Raw genomic sequence first — 18,813 nt, forward strand, 5'->3', positions numbered from 1 at the left:
ATAAAAGATGTCACTAAGAACTGACTGTTCCTTTAGTGCTCGCAGGAGTTCAATGACAAATCAAAACAAAGACATGGGGAATTCCCAGGTTGCTGAAGGTTTGGTGTGTCGAAAGAACTCGTTGTGATCTCTAGGAATCTAAGGAAGTAGCCTTGCCGTATTTGGGCTGCGTGGGCTATTACTGAATATGGGCGAGATTCGTATGTCTTCATTAGGACATGATTTATCATAACCGCATGAAGGCATGAATCAGGGATATTTAATTAGGGCCCTAGATCCGTTCACAACAGAAGGATAAGTTACTTACCTGTAATCCTGGTTCTCTTCCAGGGGTATACTCAACAAAGTTATAAGCAGTGAATAATCCCCGCCCATGTTCAGGGACCCTGGAGCTTCCAAAGATGTGATCTCCTTGTCCACCATTTGATGGGAGTCCTTGGCAGACTGGGGAAGAGTAATTTGATTCTCCCAACTTCCTGAAGCCTGTGCCCACTGGTCCTCCAGAGCCTGCTGAAGGGGAAGCTTGTACAACCTGGCATTGGGTACTATGAAGATGCACGAGCACATGGACCCCAGGTGAGAAGACACTTGTCTGACCGAAGGGTGGAGAGTTCGAAGCAGTTCTCGAGACTTCATCTTGATAGATGCAAACCTCTCCTCCGAAGGACACATGCTTCCTTCCACGGTGTCCAGAGATGAACCTAGGTAGTGAATGATCAGAGTGGGTTTGAGAATCGATTTCTTGAAATGGACTCTTAGACACAAGTCTGCTCAGAATTTTGAGGCTGTTCGACAGATGCGACTGAAGTAGAGATGGAGTGGAACTCTTTAGAAGCCAGTCGTCGAGGTACGGGTAAATGAAAAACCCTTTTTTGTGAAGAAAAGCCGCCACCACTGCCATGCACTTTGAAAAAGTTCTTGGGCCTGACTTGAGGCCGAATGTTAATACCCAAATCTGATAATGGTGTCAAGCTATCTGAAAATGTAGAAACATTCGATGCTTCCAGGACACTGGAATGTGGAAATAAGCATCCAGTAAATCTATGGAGCACATCCATTCTCCTTGATGTAAATGAGGGAAGATCTGGTGTAGAGCCAGCATACAGAACTTTTCTTTTCGGATGTATTTGTTTAGGAGTCGAAGATCCAGAATAGGCCTGTACTCCACAGAAGGACCTCTTTTTTGAACTAGGAAATATCTAGAGTACACTCTCTGGAACCTATGATAAATTGGGGCATGTTCTATGGCTCTTTTCAGCAGAAGACTGCTCACCTCCTCTTGTAGGATGGGATGACACAAGGTGGGAACGCCCTTCGGAGGGATCGAAGAAGGTGGAGTCTTGAATCGTAGAAGATAACCATTTCTTACAATATTTAATACCCATTTCGTTTGTTATATTGCTCCACTCCTCCGAAAAACCAGCACTACTTCCTCCTACTGGAGTGGACAACATGTTTAGAGAAAGTGTCCCCTCATTGTTTTGTTGGCTGTTTTGAGGTAGAGGTCTGCGGTCTGTTGTTGCCTCTTCCTCTACCTGGTCGTCTCTGATGGAAATGGGATCTTTGATGTTGCTGGTGACCTTACAACAACCACTGGGATGACTGACCCCTTTGTTGGAACTGGCGTTTATCACTTGAACGAAAACGCCTACGAAAGTCTTTTTTTCTAGACCCACCGCTTTTACTATATCTAAATCCACCTTCATTTTCACCATCTCTTCGTCTGCCTGAGGACCGAAGAGGGAAGACCCATTGAACGGAAGGTTTGTGATCTTTAGCTGCACTTCTGGTTTGAGTCCAGTTAACCTTAGCCATGCGGCACGCCTCGAGCAAATGCCATGCGCATATCCATGGGCAGCCACATCAGCAGAATCCGCAGAATCGCTGATTACTTGATTTGCGACAAGACCCCCCCTCTTGCAAGATTTCCTTAAAATCTTGCTGATCTTCTTTTGGGAGCTTATCCGGAAAACGAGTCAGAGAGTCCCATAAGGATCTGTCGTATCTCCCTAATAGAGCGGAGGCACTGGTGACTTTCATGAACGAAGCCAATGTGTTGCACATCTTCCTGCCCATGAAATCCATTAGTTTGCGGTCTCTGTCTGGAGGAGCTGAAGAGGAAGACATGGTTGACAGTCTTCCTGGCCGCTGCCACTATGATGGAATCTGGAGGTGGGTCAGAGCGCTGAAATAATGGATCCTGATCTGGGGCCTTATATTTTTTAGCTATCCGTGAGGGTACGGAACCCACAGTTGCAGGTGTTAAAAAGGTCTGATTGGCAAGATCAATAATGCCAGAAACCAGAGGCAGCAGTGCTCTAGCTGAAGAACGGTGATGCAGGGTTTGAATGTTCCTCATGTCTCCTTGACGTCTGCAAACTCTTCAACGTCGACCTATGATGAGGTGACGGAGAATGTCTCGACGGGTGTCTAGATGGCTGCGTGTGCTTCAACGTCGACAGACCCTTATCCTGGTTATACCTTTAGCCCAAGGCAGGATGCTTCGACATCAAGGCCATTCTCCACAGGATGGACATTTTCTGAAGAGAGCTGGCATTCTGACAGAAAAAGATGAAAAATCTCGGTCAGAAAAGGAAGATAAAACCTCCACCAGCACAGGAAAATTGCTAAACAGCAAGAAAAATAACAATTTCTGACTAAAAAGTAAAAAAAACTGTCGAGCTCAAGCTGCAGGATCCTCTCAGAAGGAGCCGGAAAAAAGAACTGACCTGTCACCTGTGGTGCATGCTGGGAGCAGAGGGCTCTCTGAGGTTCTTAAAGGCAAAGTGCCTAGATTCTTGTGATTCTTAAAGGCAAGGTGCCAGTTGTCTTTTCTGTCTTAGGACAGGTATTCCTATGCAGCCTATGGGCCAAACTGCCTGCAATTACATGTTTTTTTCCTTGTTCTGGAAAATAAAAGATTCTTGTATGAAGCCATTTGGGTGTATGTTCTCTATTACAAGTAGTCTTAAATGTTTTTTGTTACAACAAGTATTGCTAAATTCTTTTCTAGCTGTTTGCCCCTATTTTGGTTGGAATGCTTTCTTTGGGCTGCATAGTTACATATATGTACGTTTATACATATTTAGGTGTATAGTTTTAAAAGTTTATAAACTTTAATTTCTGGGCATATACCTGTATATGTATGTACATATATGTTATATATATATATATATATATATATATGGTCATGTGATCAAGACCCAGTGGGGGTCGAAACGAGTCATGGCGGACTGGCTGGTCAGAAGATTCGCACAATAAAAATGTGATTGGCACCAGAAGTGTGGGTCGACTTCTTCGAGAATATATATATATATATATATATATATACACACACATACACACTGTTTATGACTGCATATGACTATTGATGTGTACCCCCTGGAAGAGAAACAATGTTACCATTAGGTTTATGGTCTGGGTATAGACAAAAAAGGCAGTCCTTATGGTGATCATTGATGTGCAGTCTCTTCTTGCTGCTGGTGCCACAGTGCCAGAAGAGGCCTTTTTTAGATGTGTCTGACATAGAGGAGTCAGTTTATTCCACCGAAAAACTGATACAGGGATCTGTATAATATATACATTTCTATTCCAAAGAAGAAAAAAACCTGAAGAAATGGTGATTCCAAAGAGTTGAGGAAAAATCTAAGCAGAGCTCAGTGGAGACTGCCTAGCACGACATGCAGTATAAAATCTGAGGGACTAGAGCTTCTCTCAGGAATGATCTACAGGGTAGTGCCATCTGATTGGTTGTTTTCTAAGTTTAGGTCTTTTTCTAAATAAGGACTTGGGTATGTTACTAAATAATGAGGCCTTAAGCCTTTAAGTCCTATGTCTAATCTAAAATTACTTTTTAAATATACCGGGGACTCCCATCTCAACAACGGGTAATGATTCAAGCATGGAAATCTATGAAAGTTCAAATAATGGAGTAACTAGGATGATCCAATGCTTGAGAACCTAGATTTTGTAAGCAGAACAGTTGAAGTTCCTAGGGATCCTGCAGAACATTAATTGACAAAAAGGCAAATCTTCAATAAGTTGCCTGATTAGGGGCTGCAGTGGAAGACAGGCGCTCTTCTATAGGTTAAATTCTAAATAGCATACACCACTGCTTAAGTTATCCATCACAACAAGGATAGAATCACTGTGGGACTCCAAATGTCAATTACATTTGGTATCACACCCACTGCAAGTAATGGCATCGGTTTCATTGAAGAAGAATGGAGTGATCCTCGGATGTCTTAATGTGATGCAGGTGCTATGGTTCTCTTCTTTCTGCAGGGAACATCATAGGCCCCTGTCACAACTAGCCTGGCAGGGAAGAATAGCTAAGTAAAGTTGCCTTACTGGAAACACCATATTAGAGTCAGGAGAAGGTGGCGCACATTGTTCTTGCATGCAGGTATTCCCTTTGAAGTACCCAGCTTGTTCAGCCTACTGGAACCAATTGGTTATTGGACAGTAAGGAAAAATAACAATAAACATCTATTTGTCTAAGAACACTCACTGTGGGCTTAAGTAGGCTTTAGAAAAATGAGTAAAATCGATAGGGGGACAGTGTAGGAACATGGGAACTGTCTATGGTGGCAATCAATTGCTCACTTCGAAAAAGAGCACAAGCCTTATTTTTGTTCAAAAGGAGCAACTTTTACAGAGTGATAAACTTTCAAAAAACGCAGGTTAAATCTGGCCTGCCTTTCCAGGTATGGAAGAAGGTACTGTAACACTGAAATAAATATTACTACTCGCTGAGGAAGGTATGTGAAAACCGTGCATTGACGGCAGAAAGAACCCTCCCCCCCATAAAACAAAGTGAAACACAAAAGGTACACAGACTGCAGAGATGATCACTGAGATAGAACAGACTAGGGCCTGTTATAATATCAAGATGGTCTCCAGATATGCTTGGTTCAAATTGGTACAGTTTAATCGTTTACAGTAATCTATTAGATTATGACAAACCTTGGAAAGATATACCCCAAATGAATGATGAATTCCCAGACTTTTGCTCTATGGATTTACATTTTTTTTATAGGTCTAATACTTTCATAAATACATTCAGTTTCTAATTTGAAGATTCTTTAAAAAAATATAAATGGGTAAAATCGCTGCTTTTAGAGGAGTATTAATACGTTTTTCACCCTTTATTCACACAGGCACAGGATGACTTACTAAGGAAATCATTACTTGCCACTTGTTTGAATTTGAGAGGCGATACAAGCAGGGACCATCAGACTCACCAGGCGTGAACTGCTTTTCAGTGCTGCTGTCTCCGCTCTCCCTCCGCTGCAGCACCCTTACATCCGGACTGCTGCCGCCGAGTGGGGGAGAGCGAGGGGGACTCCAAACTATAACTCCCTAGAGCCCCAGCGACCAGAAGTCGCATACCGGGATATCGTGCCAGGAGGCGCATAAAATCGCCGGACGCGCGCGGGCAACGCCGGGCGATGCCTGGGCCAAGGGCGGACCCGTTGTAGCCTGTTAGAGACCGTTCGTGACCGGACCGGGCCCCCCTCTTTGCCTATTTATTGTATACCACTCTTCACAGACAGATATCCTGTATGTATGCTTTACTCTAATTATATAGTATAAGCTAATACCTGTTAAACATACACACATAAGCAACATGTCTACGAGGGGTAGCAGAAGCAAAACAGCGGGGGGAGGAGAACAGATAATAGGCCCTCTGGATAACTTTATAACAAGGGCGAATGAAGCTATAGACCAAGGCATTATTCTCCTAGAACGCAGAGTCTCCCAAGACCTAGTATTAGCCAGACGCTCATCCTTGGGACCCCTTGCATTAGCTAGAACCCCTGCACAAATGCAGGACCCCGGTTCTCTAGCAGATGACCAACTAGAAGCACTTAGTATGCCAAATATAGTTGATCTGTCCGCGTCTCAACTCTTATCGGACTCACAACTAAGTCTGGCATTAGAAAGGTCACCAGAATTAGTCATTAATCTTACGCCAGACGAAGTAAGAAATAGGCAGTCAAGGGGAAGGCGCCATACAGAAACAAAAGAAACAAGCAAAAGCCCCAATGGTTAAAGAGAAATGTGCACCAAAGAGAAAGCCAAGTAAAGCAACAGATTATCTCCCAAAAAATGGCAATAATAAATTAACCCCAGATGTGACAAATGATGTTTTGGATACAGAAAGTGTAGAGGTTTTGGCCACGCGGGGGGAAACATGTAACCGTTGTGAACCAACTAGCAAGTAAAACTTGGGGAGCTTTTTAATACCTATTTGTCCCCAATAGAGACCAGATTCTTAAACATAGAAAAACAACTGGCTGGGCTGAGTGTTTCTTTCAAAAACACTCTTAAAAATACTCGGAATACATCTAACCCCGGGGCAACCTCAGCTGGTGGGACAAAACCTAATAACAACAAATTGGTAGATCATGCTGTTAAGAAGACGACTGCACAAGTGGTGAACACTAACGCAATGCCAAATACACCAGCAGCTCAAGCTAACAAAACATTAGTTACACCGGCAAACCATTCTGCACCTTCTGCACCTACTAGACAAAAAGATAGCTTACCTAAGGCTCCCCCAACGCCCCCCCGAAAGAGATCAGAAGAGGGGAGAAAAAGAGTATAGATGTATAGTTAATCTCCTCCCAGAAGCAAGTCCGCTAGTAGTGGTTATGACTGGGGTTCCAGAGGTGGCAGACCATATTGTTGAATCCAGTAGGTCATTAAAGAACAAAGTACAATATTGGCTTAATACCAACCGCCCCCTACCCCCACACTGCTCAAGTAGGATTCTAACAGTGCGCAGAGTCCCCTCGATAGGAAAAGAGAGGAAACTACCCAGGGTGACTGTCGTAATCAATTTTGAGGACCCTTGTACTGTAGATTATATATGCTCCTGGAGTACACAAGGTTGTTACAAACATATAGAAACTAAACGACTCTCCTTCTATCCTCCTAGGAATGGTGCTTGGTCAGGCCATGACAGGAACTGGAGTAGAATGGGCTACCGAGACTGGGGAGAAGACTGGGGAAACTGGGGAGGGAACATGGGAAGAGATGGAGTATTTGTGGATAATTTTATAGGGGTTTCGACAGCAAATAGTTACAGCTGTTTAGAGATGGTCGACTGACTGACGGCAACCATCAATCCCCATAAAGACCCGGAAGGGTCTAGTAAGACTGATAGCAGAGATAATCAGATGTCCAATAGCCACTCGCTGCTCAACCCAGATGAAAGGGAAGTACATGTAACAGTATCCCCCACAGCGGGACTCCCTTCAGCCGCACGGTCAAACCATAGAAAGGAGATGATTGCGGCGAGTATAAGGACTGGGGAGGGTGAGGATAGTCCCCTACTTGAAAAAAGATCTTTAAATGAGGGGATCAGAATTCATGAGGATGCTGAAAAAGCCTGCCCTAACACATCAATTAAATCTGGCCTTGCGATCCTTAGTTGGAACGTCGCAGGGCTGGAACCGAGACTATCTGACCCAGATTGGTTAACGATTCTATCTGATAAAGATATAATAATGTTCCAGGAGACATGGGCCACCACGAATCTGCATATAGAGGGTTTTCACTGCAATAGTATAATCGCAATTAAACCTGATTTTGGTAGACCTATGGGCGGGTTATTAATTGGTATTAGGATAACTGCAGGTGGTAGTATTAAGGTAATACCTACTAAAAGTCCAAACATCCAGATCGTTGAATATAAAAGAAAGATCCCCTTGTACGTGATTAATTTTTATATTATATTAGATTAATGATTTTTATTCAATCCCAAACAAAATTTTTATTGAACTTTCTAAATCTTTGTCTGACGTTATTGAGTCACCAGATAAAAGTATGGGTAAAAGGCTTATCCTAGCTGGGGACTTTAATGCCAAAATTCCAAACTTGGAACTATTTGGGACAAATACCCGAAGTGACCGAGCTGCAAAAAGGGGCCTAGAACTGGATTTGCTCATTCGTGAACACATATTAACTAATATTATGGATGTAAGCCCTTCCCCTATAAGTAATTATGTTCCAACATTTAGAGGCAGAGATTACTCCACAACTGTTGATTATATTTTTATGTCACCCGAGCTTATTGACTGCCTCACAGTGGCCAAGGTAATTGAGGCTGCTTTTGGGGATCATAATGCCTTGGTGGCGAATATTAGACTAGGGTCATCACCAGTGTTTACAAGCACTATGGGGGCTAGAGATATAACCCCCGTCACAAATATTTTAAGACTGAAATGGAGGGGGGTGGATAGTGGCAGCATAATCAACCAGGTTACAACCAAGAATCAAAATCTAATAGATTCATGTACACTATCAGATGGGAACCATGTAAGGATAATCTCAGATTTTACTAACCTGTGTACAGTTATAAAGACACTCTTAACTGTTCCCAACCGAAGAATAAATATGGACCCTAAGTGGTTTGACAACAATTGCTCAGTAGCAAATAGGGCTTTGCGTAAGGCTTTGAACGCTAAGCACAGATGCCAAACCGAGGTTAGGGAGGCAAGAAAGAAGTACAAATTTGTATTAGGGGAACGCAAGGCAACCATCTTGTCAGAACGCTGGGAGGAGCTATCAGACTCCGCATCAGGGAAAAAAGGAACGATCTTTTGGGCAGCAGTAAAAAATATGCGTAACATGGGAACCCAAATGTCAGCAATAAGCTGTACCATCTCCAGCAGTCAGTGGGAAGACCATTTCTCTAAAGTGTACACAACACCTCCAAATGTTAGTAATAACTATATACCAGGCGAATTATGCTCCTTAGAGATCAGCCTAGGAGAGGTGATAGTGGCCATTAAACAAAGCCTTGGTAATAAAGCCCCTGGGCCAGATGGCCTCCCAATAGATATCATCAAATGGAAACCTGAACTCTGGGCACCCATCTTAAAAAAGGTCTTTAATAGTCTGCCATTAGGGCCAATACCTGATACATGGTCCACAAGTATAATAGTGCCTATATATAAAAAAGGAGAAAGAACAGACCCAATAAATTATAGACCGATTTCGCTTCTAGACAACACCCTTAAAATCCTGGGGCGAGTACTATACAATAGAATTAATGATTGGGTGGATGAAACAGGGATCTTAGATTCCTGTCAAATGGGGTTCAGAAGCAGGGTTGGAACGACAGAGCAGTGTCTAAATCTAAATTTAGTAATTGGTAAATATACCATTGCTCGGTCGATACCAATCTACTTAGGGTTTATGGACTTATCGTCCGCATTCGACCTAATAAATAGGTCTAAATTGTGGTCAATTCTTCTGGACTATGGTCTAGAAGAGCCCCTTGTACATTTCCTGGCCTACTTGCACACTGACACAAAGGCACAAGTAAGGATCGGGATGGCGGGGGAAGTGTCAAGGCATATAAAGGTAGAAAGAGGTTTAAGGCAGGGGTGCGTTTTAGCACCCCTGTTGTTCATTATCTATATCAATGGGCTAAACAAATTGCTACCGACTCTGCTTTATGCAGATGATGCGGTGCTCATGGGCCTTACACCAAACGCTTTACGTAGTTTGGTAAAAGACTTTGTACAATACATGGATAAACTAGATCTTAAAGTAAATTTTAAAAAATCTTTTATTATGTCTTGTGGCCCGGGGAAGAGACAATTAAGTGTTATTTCGGTGGGATCAGATAAACTCTACTCCACTAATACTTTTCCCTACTTAGGAATGGTTTTTGCTGCGAACGGCTCGTGGAGTGGACATTTGGTCCACGCCACGAGCAAGTTATCAAAATCCATTAACTCTATTCTTAGCCTTTCACGGCCTAAGAAAGTAAGTGCCACTAGAGCAATTTTAATTTTTTTTAAATTACAGTGTGTCCCAGTAGCAACTTACGGGGCAGATATTTGGGGTCTGGGTAAAACATCTAGCATCCAGACCGAAGAAAACCGTTTTTGTAGAAAAATCCTCGGAGTACCTATCTCCTCTTCAGAATATATTTGTCACAGTGAATTGAACTTGCACTATATATCAGATTTTAATGCATCTAGACCGGCCATGTTCTGGCTTGCTATCTGGAGGAATAATCTGGCCAGTCTAACCCAAGACATTATAAGAGACTGTCTTAACTGTGAAAAAGGGAGGATTATCCCCATGCTCTCTGGAGTCTTTAAAAAACTGAGTAGTGTAGGTAAAGGACACCTTTTCCTTGATCCTAGTAAGAGACCAAAGACAACAAGCATTTACAGTGCAATGGTCTCGGCATCATTAAAGGTAGAGCTATTGGCATTGCTCATGACATTTCTTTTTTTTTCTTTAAAATCATAAATAAATGGCATTGTCATTTACATTGCCAATACACAGCACTCTGCACTCAACAGCACACAGCACTCTGCACTCAACTGCACACAGCACTCTGCACTCAACTGCACACAGCACTCTGCACTCAACTGCACACAGCACTCTGCACTCAACTGCACACAGCACTCTGCACTCAACTGCACACAGCACTCTGCACTCAAAAGCACACAGCACTCTGCACTCAAAAGCACACAGCACTCTGCACTCAAAAGCACACAGCACTCTGCACTCAAAAGCACACAGCACTCTGCACTCAAAAGCACACAGCACTCTGCACTCAAAAGCACACAGCACTCTGCACTCAAAAGCACACAGCACTCTGCACTCAAAAGCACACAGCACTCTGCACTCAAAAGCACACAGCACTCTGCACTCAAAAGCACACAGCACTCTGCACTCAAAAGCACACAGCACTCGGCACTCACTACTCGGCACTCACTACTCGGCACTCACTACTCGGCACTCACTACTCGGCACTCACTACTCGGCACTCACTACTCGGCACTCACTACTCGGCACTCACTACTCGGCACTCACTACTCGGCACTCACTACTCGGCACTCACTACTCGGCACTCACTACTCGGCACTCACTACTCTGCACTGCACTCACTACTCTGCACACTGCACACTGCACTCACTACTCTGCACACTGCACTCACTACTCTGCACTCTGCACTCACTATTCTGCACTCACTACTCTCACTCTGCACTCTGCACTCACTACTCTGCACTCACTACTCTGCACTCACTACTCTGCACTCTGCACTCACTACTCTGCACTCTGCACTCACTACTCTGCACTCTGCACTCACTACTCTGCACTCTGCACTCACTACTCTGCACTCTGCACTCACTACTCTGCACACTGCACTCACTACTCACTACTCTGCACTCTGCACTCACTACTCTGCACTCTGCACTCACTACTCTGCACTCTGCACTCACTACTCTGCACTCTGCACTCACTACTCTGCACACTGCACTCACTACTCTGCACACTGCACTCACTACTCTGCACACTGCACTCACTACTCTGCACACTGCACTCACTACTCTGCACACTGCACTCACTACTCTGCACACTGCACTCACTACTCACACACAGATCCACAGTCAAATGAGCCACGCAAGTTTTTAGCAGAATTTAACACTGTGAGCACGAGCAACACTACTATAACATCTGGCAAGCGAATAACATACCAGCCTAAACGTTTTATTTTTCATGATCAAGCACAAAAGACGTGATCGCATCTGCAGTAAGTTTTTTTAGGTTTAAAGCCAAAAAAATCCTTACTCGTGAACCTTGAACTGTTTACTCACAATTAAAGTAATGGTTCTGTGCAAATACTCTTTAAAATAGTACATATGTAATTGTGCCATTGACAATCATTCTTGTAATCAGATCTGTAGCGTGTGTATGCTTTTTCATAGTCACTGCCATGCCTCCCACACACTGAGTGAGGGGGTCTTCCTGCACTAGAGCCTGTCAATAGCGACTGTTACTTTTCTCTAGCTATTTGGGAAGAAGCTGCACCCGCCCCTCGGAAATCTACCTGAAAGAAGAGTACAGGTGGATGAGGAACTTGCCGAACGCTTTAATATGCCACCTCTCACGATAGACGGCCCCATGGCTCCGGCCTATGCAGGCTGAGACCTAATTCAGGAATTCATAACATCGGCCTCTTTGCTTTGTTCTCTTGTACAGCTCTAAACCGGACTTCAGTACAAGGATATTTCCTTCCAGCAGATAACACACTTTGCTTTTAGAACGCATTTCCCCTTTTAATAAGAATTTGTTGAAAGTGCGGCGTACCAATCTCCGGCCGGTCAAACCACACATTATCTGGGGCATATGTGCATACTTCACCCGATTAAGCTGCGTCTGTGCATACTTCACAATAAAACGCTTTCAGAAGGAAATAAAACAAAGGCATAGAAGGTGTGCAGTGCCAGGCGGTGACTGGTGCCTTAACTAGGCTCCGGGTTCAAAGTCCTCGCCGCGGCGCGCACCGCTCCCTATCGTCTCTGGTGTCAGGCCGAGAACCAAAGTGACAGAGCGAATGAAAGAGGACGCATCTTATACTTCAATCGAAAGCAAGACCGAAATAGGGATGGGAGCAAATTTGTTTTGAGCAAATGTTGCAAATGCCCGTTTCTTTGAAGTTTGTGAAGTTTCCCAACTTTTGTTTTTCTTTGCCTGTGCAAACTTGTGCTGCTTATTGCATGATAATTTTCACAATACTGCAGATAATTACCATTGTACTAAAACTCAGCCAGATAAAAAACCAGTGCAAGCTGAGAGAGCATCCTAAATGCCCCCGGAAACCCGCCGCGGCCGCCCCGGAAGTCAGGCACGGTCGCCTGTGACGGGGGCGGGGCCACGTCCAGACCGGAAGAGGAGGCAGGCGGAGTCAAATGCGTCTCGCGCCCGGGGCTCCTGTGAGCGGTGTGGAGCCCCGGGGCCGCGCCAGCAGGAGGGTGGGCGCCGCGTGCTGAGAGCAGAGTCCCCGACATTGGCCAGGTAAGTTCCAAAAGGCTGAGGGGGCTTGGTGCACTTTGTGTGTGTGTGTGTGCGTGTATGCTCGTGTGTGTATGTATGTGTGCGACGGTGACGGCGGCGGAGGGAGGGAGGGCCTCGGTGCACTTGTTTGTGTGCGCGTGTGTGTGTGTGTATGTGTCAGGGGGGGGTGTCTCTGTATGTATGTATGTGCGTGCGTGCATGGGCGCTTGTGTGTGTGTATGCTCATGCGTGTGTGGTGCTTGAGCTTCCCAGGAGACAGCGCCTGGCCACAGCGCGCGTTCCAGTTTCAAATCGGCTCCAAGGATGCGCGTGGCCGAAACTGTCTCCTGGGAAGCACACTCGCTAACAAAAGATCTCGGCGGAGATGCGCTTCCGCGCGTTTAGCCGAGACCTAAAAATGAGATAAAGTCTGCACTGTACGCACTTTATAGTAAAGATAGACTGGCGAGGGAGTTAACTAAACCAACTATCCAGGTTTATATGTGAACAAAGATCTGTATATACAATCAATTCCATTGTACCTTACGCTGCCAATGACAAACTGGGAAAGATCCCTAATTTTTCGTTTAAGGGCAAGCACTGTTTAATTTTTATTATGTTTCCCACTAGGTTATTCTTTATTAAGATCTGGAAATAAATTGTGTCCTTGTGATGATACGTGCGTACAAAATGATTTACATTTTCTCTTTTTTTGTAAATTGTATCAAAAATATTTGAAATGGTTCCTAGCCCCATATTTTAAGAAGCACAGACCACTTTCTTTGGAGGAATCCTATTTGATGTTGTTAACTCTGAATAATGATGAATTGATATTCCACACTAGCACTTTTTTAAGAGTCATTACTCATGTACGGAAAACAATGGAGCACCCTTAGAAAATTTTTGTACTGTTGCTGCTAATTAATCTGTATTTTATAATGTGCTGTTTTTAAATGTATTTGGAATCATGGTCATTTTATCTATTGGGATTGTATTTTGTATTGCTTTTATGGATTTGTAAAAATTCGAATAAAGATTTTGATTCGATTCGGTACTAAGGAAATAGTATACAAACTGAGCCTCATACGCAACAGAAAATGGAGAAAGAGCACATACAGTTATTTGTTACAGAGATTTACATGAAGAAATTCAGGATACTTTAGATGCTTGTGGAAGAACTTAAAATCTTGAATTTTACATAGTATTTAAAGATCAAATTTGTATTAGAAAAGCACACAGAAGAGCAAAGGTAAAAAACATGCAATTTCAAGTTAAACAAAAACACTCTATATTGTAAAATCATACCCAATGATGACGCCGTATTTAAAGTCCTTATATTTGCAGCAGTTCGGTTGTTTATTTCACAATCTGTGTTGAGAGGCCTTCCCTCTCGGTTATTAGTTGCACACTGGGCATTAGAATTGCTGTTCACTTCAACCCAGCTGCCAAATCTTTGAGGATTTCTAAAGAAAAATCATACAAATCAGGTCAACTATAAGTTGTGTAATAAGCTTGCTTTCCAATTTTATTGTGCCTAAATATAATATAACCTTTCACAAATCTATATATATGTGCATGATAAATAGCAATACAAGGAATGAAATTAAGTGAGCAAATGTAGAACGTACTGACTGCAACAAGGAAACATAAGCACAATAGAATGCAGCTCAAGAAATGACAATACAATGTAATGTTATCTTTGTAAAGTGTTCTAAAGTCAAAACGTCTTGGTAATATCTGGTTAATACAAAGTAAGGTATGTAGGTATAATAGCATGGAAAGATAAAAAGATACAACATTCCTAAAAGAACGCAGTCACAAATGCATTTAGTTTATAAAGCACATGCACACACTCTCCAGCATGATGGTGCTAAGAATAGAACAAGAGCAAGCCAACAAAAAAAGAGGATATAATAATGAAGTAAAAATGAGGTATTCATGTTTGATTTAATACCAGGTAGTTAGGAACGGATGAAGATGAATGAAAGTAAGGATGTTACAGACTCTTTCCAGAGGTGAATCAGACAGTTGGAGAGTTAATCTGAGGAAAGGACGACCTGAGGAAGAGGTCCAAGATGGAGGTCTCATTCTTGACAAAAGAGAAGAGTTTCAGCGTGAGCATTTAGATCGGGACTGGGAGGTTGCTCTCACTCTAGAAAACAGTCTTTAGTTCTTATTGGATGAACTGGAAAGTAATTCCCGTCTTAGACAGGGGCTCATAGTTGAATATCTTCTTGGAGTTCTAGAAGGACAACTCTGTGTGTGATGACTCATTTCACTTGCAGGTCTTACAGGAGCAAAAGGGAGGAGTTTGTGGTATAGCACTGGAGGAAGCCAAGGAGATGCCAAAGACACTTAAGTAGCTGGGGTGGCAGGGGAAAAAAGTAGAGATTTTGAACCCCTTGCTAATCACTGCCAACTATCGCCCATTTCCCTCCTTCCAGCTGTAGCAAAGGTATGTGAAAAGGTGGTCTTTAAGCAGCTGGCCAATTTTGCAGAGACTGCTGGATCGTTACATCCTGCTCAGTCAGGGTTTAGAGCTACCTATAGCACTGAGTCGGCGCTTGTGGAAATATCAGAAGCTATCAGAGAGTTTTTGGATGGGGGCAGGAGAGCGGCTCGGATTATACTGGTCCTCTCTGCCGCCTTCGACACAGTGCCACACTCACTGCTATTAGCGTGCCTAGCAAACATTGGTGTCGTCAGTCCAGCGTGGGATTGGATTAAATCATTTTTGGCAGACAGATCACAACAAGTGTGGCTTTCTCCTTTTTCCTCCACCCCAAAAAAGGTGTCTACTGGTGTACCTCAGAGCTCTACCCTGAGTCCCCTCCTTTTTAGGTCTCGCTGGTACTGCATCCGAAGGATGCGTCCAGCTGGAGACTTATAGCTGCCCGTCTCTGGGGAATGAGGGACAAGAGGGTGCCACGCGCTTCTCTTGTGCTGGATTTGACTGCGTGCACGCGCCCCCACACTCACGCATGCGCACATACACAGCCACACGCATACACAGCCACACGCATACACAGGCACACACACACCCCCCCCGTCGCCGCCGCACCTACACACACACACTAGCGCACCTACACGCACACACAGAGACCCCCCACACACACACACCAGCGAACACAGACACACGCGCGTACACCCCCCTCCCCTCCCACTCACCGGGCTCTTTCGGCGTGTTCCGTGTCTCCTCTGCAGCGCTGGTCGGGCACTCACCGGGCTGTTGCTGGGGATCGGGCTCCTCTCTGCGGCAGTCTAGTCTTGTCGCGGCACCAGGGGGCAGGACTTCACTTCCGGGGCTCCCTCCAGCATCTGGGAGCCCCGCAACACTCTGGCTGTTTTGCTGTTGGCAGCCCCGGGACTCTCCTCAACTCATGGGAGCCCCGGGCTGCGGAGAGGCCATCAGTCGGCCGGCTTCACTTCTTCCTCGGCGGCGGGCGGGAATTCCTGCCGGATTGCAGGCCCCGCCCCCGTCTCGGCAAGTGCCTGACTTCCGGTTTTCACGGAGCAGGGCTGCGGCGGTGATTTCTTTCGGGGGCAAGATCTGACGGAGTGCAGTCAGACACTGAAGATGCCAGGAGTCGGCCAGGAGTCTGAGGAGGCGGCGGCCGGCCCATAAACAGAATAGCTCACCTCGAAACTGTAAGTGTCACATTGTAGACTGTGTCAGCCAAGTGTAAATCATCTGCACATTTACATTTTTAGCGGCAGCGTGTTTTCAGCTGCCAGTTACTTACTGCTAGCTTAATTCTGCTCTGGCTCGAGGCTGCAGCCCGTGGGCTGTGACCTTTAGAGTGTACCGCAGTCTGAGGCTGTATTGCCCAAATTCAATGGTTTGCAGTGGTGGCGACTTGTGGGAATGCTGCGTCAGAGGTATGCGAGTGCACATTTAGATAACCATGCGTATGTATTGTGGTACAGGTGATGTCACAATTTCAGGTGCACGTACATAAGATACAGAGTGGGTGCACTGCAAGTTTCATGCTATCCTCACATGCAGCGATGCCAGGAGCATGAGTGCACATTCGTCAATAAACTCAGATGTGTTGATGTCTGTGACTGCATATACATTGAAGAATGTGAATTCAGTGCATTTCAGGTGAATGAGTGCAGGCCGTGAGCTTGTCGCCACGAACACTATGTACATAGTGTTGCCTGGCAATTGACTCCTCTGCGAGTACACCTTAGTTTCAGCATCAGCCCCTCGGTCAAACAGCTGTGAAATGCCACTCCTTGTGTTTGGCCAGTTGGAGAGCTGTTCTCATGGCGACCATTAGGAGAGCAGACAAGCTTTTATAGGCATCTCTGCTGAGGAAAGACCTCAAAAGATCTGACTGCCTCCGGTGCCCTGTTGTAATAAGAGGCCACTTGTTGGCCGCTCAAGTCTGATAATTCAGGACTTCTGACATAATGTTAATTTACAACATTAATAGTATTGTGCACAAGGGGACACTATCACCTTTTTGTGAAGAGCGCTAGTGATTAAGGGGTATTTGAAATGCTAAACCCCTCATAGTTGCAGAGGAAATAAAAGCAAGCTTTAGCAACGGAAGTATTTTATGATCATTATCTTCAGCTCTGACAAATATTAAAAAATACATGCTCACAGCAGTGTAATTCTAATAGATTGCTCTGCCTGTATAAGATTCCAAATTAAATGTGTAATGACAGCAAACTTTTCAGTGTTTTAAAATAGTCCCTCATGAAGTTAAAAGGAGGAGGGAGGGGTGGAATTTCTGCTAATTGTTTTTCCTCATCTTCATTGCTTAATTTTGCTCGCGAGAAAGTGTCACTCATAGTTGTTGAAATGTCACTCATAATTACACTGAAATTATGGAAATGTCACACTTAGCAATCTGAAACCTTGGCAGCTATGCAAGAGGGGTAGGCTATATAAAAAAATACAGAGCTTTTAGCTTTATGTAAACATATACGGTAAATCTCGAATTGAGTATAGGGTTTGTTCACCTCGCACATGCTTGTTGAAGCGTTAACATTTAAATAGTCATTTACGTGGAGTGCATCTGGTAAACGCCCTCCTTAGCATTCTACCCACTTCCCTTTGTCCCCGCCTCTGTATCGTATCTGGCATTCCTGTCCAGTTAGTGATCGTCGCGCCCCGCGATCTGTGCTCTTTTTTTTTGTATTTCCATCTATACTCGCAGTATGTGCTCTCTCCTCCCACTTTGGTTTAAGCAAGTTTCCCGCAGCCATTCCCTAGTCTGCCCGACCCCTCCCTCAATCCTTACACCCTTCCTGTACAGGTCCCGCGGGCGCCTTCAAGGTAGGGGCTTCACATCGGCATTTATATTTTTAAAAAGCTGCATGTGTAAAATCATTTCTAGTAAATGGCTGAATACTTGCCTACAGACCAATTGGTAGGAGTACTACATATATTGTGAAAAACAATATCAAAAGCAATACCAAAAGCTCTAACTTAAATACTGCGAGACCTATTGCATTGCAAAAACTTGTCTGATCAAGTTTTGAATGGCCAACTCAGCTCGTTTCTTCAGACAAACTCTTTGCTAGACACTACACAGTTTGGTTTCCGTGCGGAACACCGTACTGAGTTGGCATTGATTAAATTCACGGAGGAGATTGGAGAGTCCTTGGACCAGGGAGGTCCAGCTATAGTCATCATGCTGGACCTCTCGGCCGCTTTTGATACGGTCGATCATGAAGTTTTGATGCACCGTTTATCTACGGTCAGGGTCCAAGGCAAGGCTTGGGATCTCGTGAAATCTTTCCTGACCAGTAGAACACAAACTGTGGACCTTGGTAGAGATAGATCTAGGCCCTTCACCCTCCCTTGTGGAGTGCCGCAAGGGTCTTCTCTTAGTCCTACATTATGTAATGTGCATGGATCACCACTGGCAGTTTTGATTAGATCCGTCGGGTTCCAGTTTACTTCTAACGTGGAAGACATTCAAATTGTGTTGTCCCTTCAGAATGGGTCAGAGGTTGAGACCAGTTTAAAATGCCACGACTGTA

General features: G+C 44.4%; 1 protein-coding gene across 8 annotated transcripts in view; it reads right to left on the bottom strand.

Annotated features, from left to right (window-relative positions):
* The window catches only part of PCM1 (pericentriolar material 1), a 1,333,387-nt gene that overhangs the window by 1,020,395 nt on the left and 294,179 nt on the right, over positions 1–18,813 (bottom strand). For all 8 annotated transcript variants that reach the window (XM_086962572.1, XM_086962571.1, XM_086962570.1 and 5 more), the window contains exon 12: positions 14,119–14,276. In XM_086962572.1, the coding sequence (XP_086818698.1) occupies positions 14,119–14,276 (158 nt within the window). The remainder of the gene's footprint in view (positions 1–14,118; positions 14,277–18,813) is intronic.

Source organism: Lissotriton vulgaris, chromosome 3_1 (genome assembly GCF_964263255.1).
Source record: "Lissotriton vulgaris chromosome 3_1, aLisVul1.2, whole genome shotgun sequence".
In the NCBI taxonomy this organism is placed as follows: Eukaryota; Metazoa; Chordata; class Amphibia; order Caudata; family Salamandridae; genus Lissotriton; species Lissotriton vulgaris.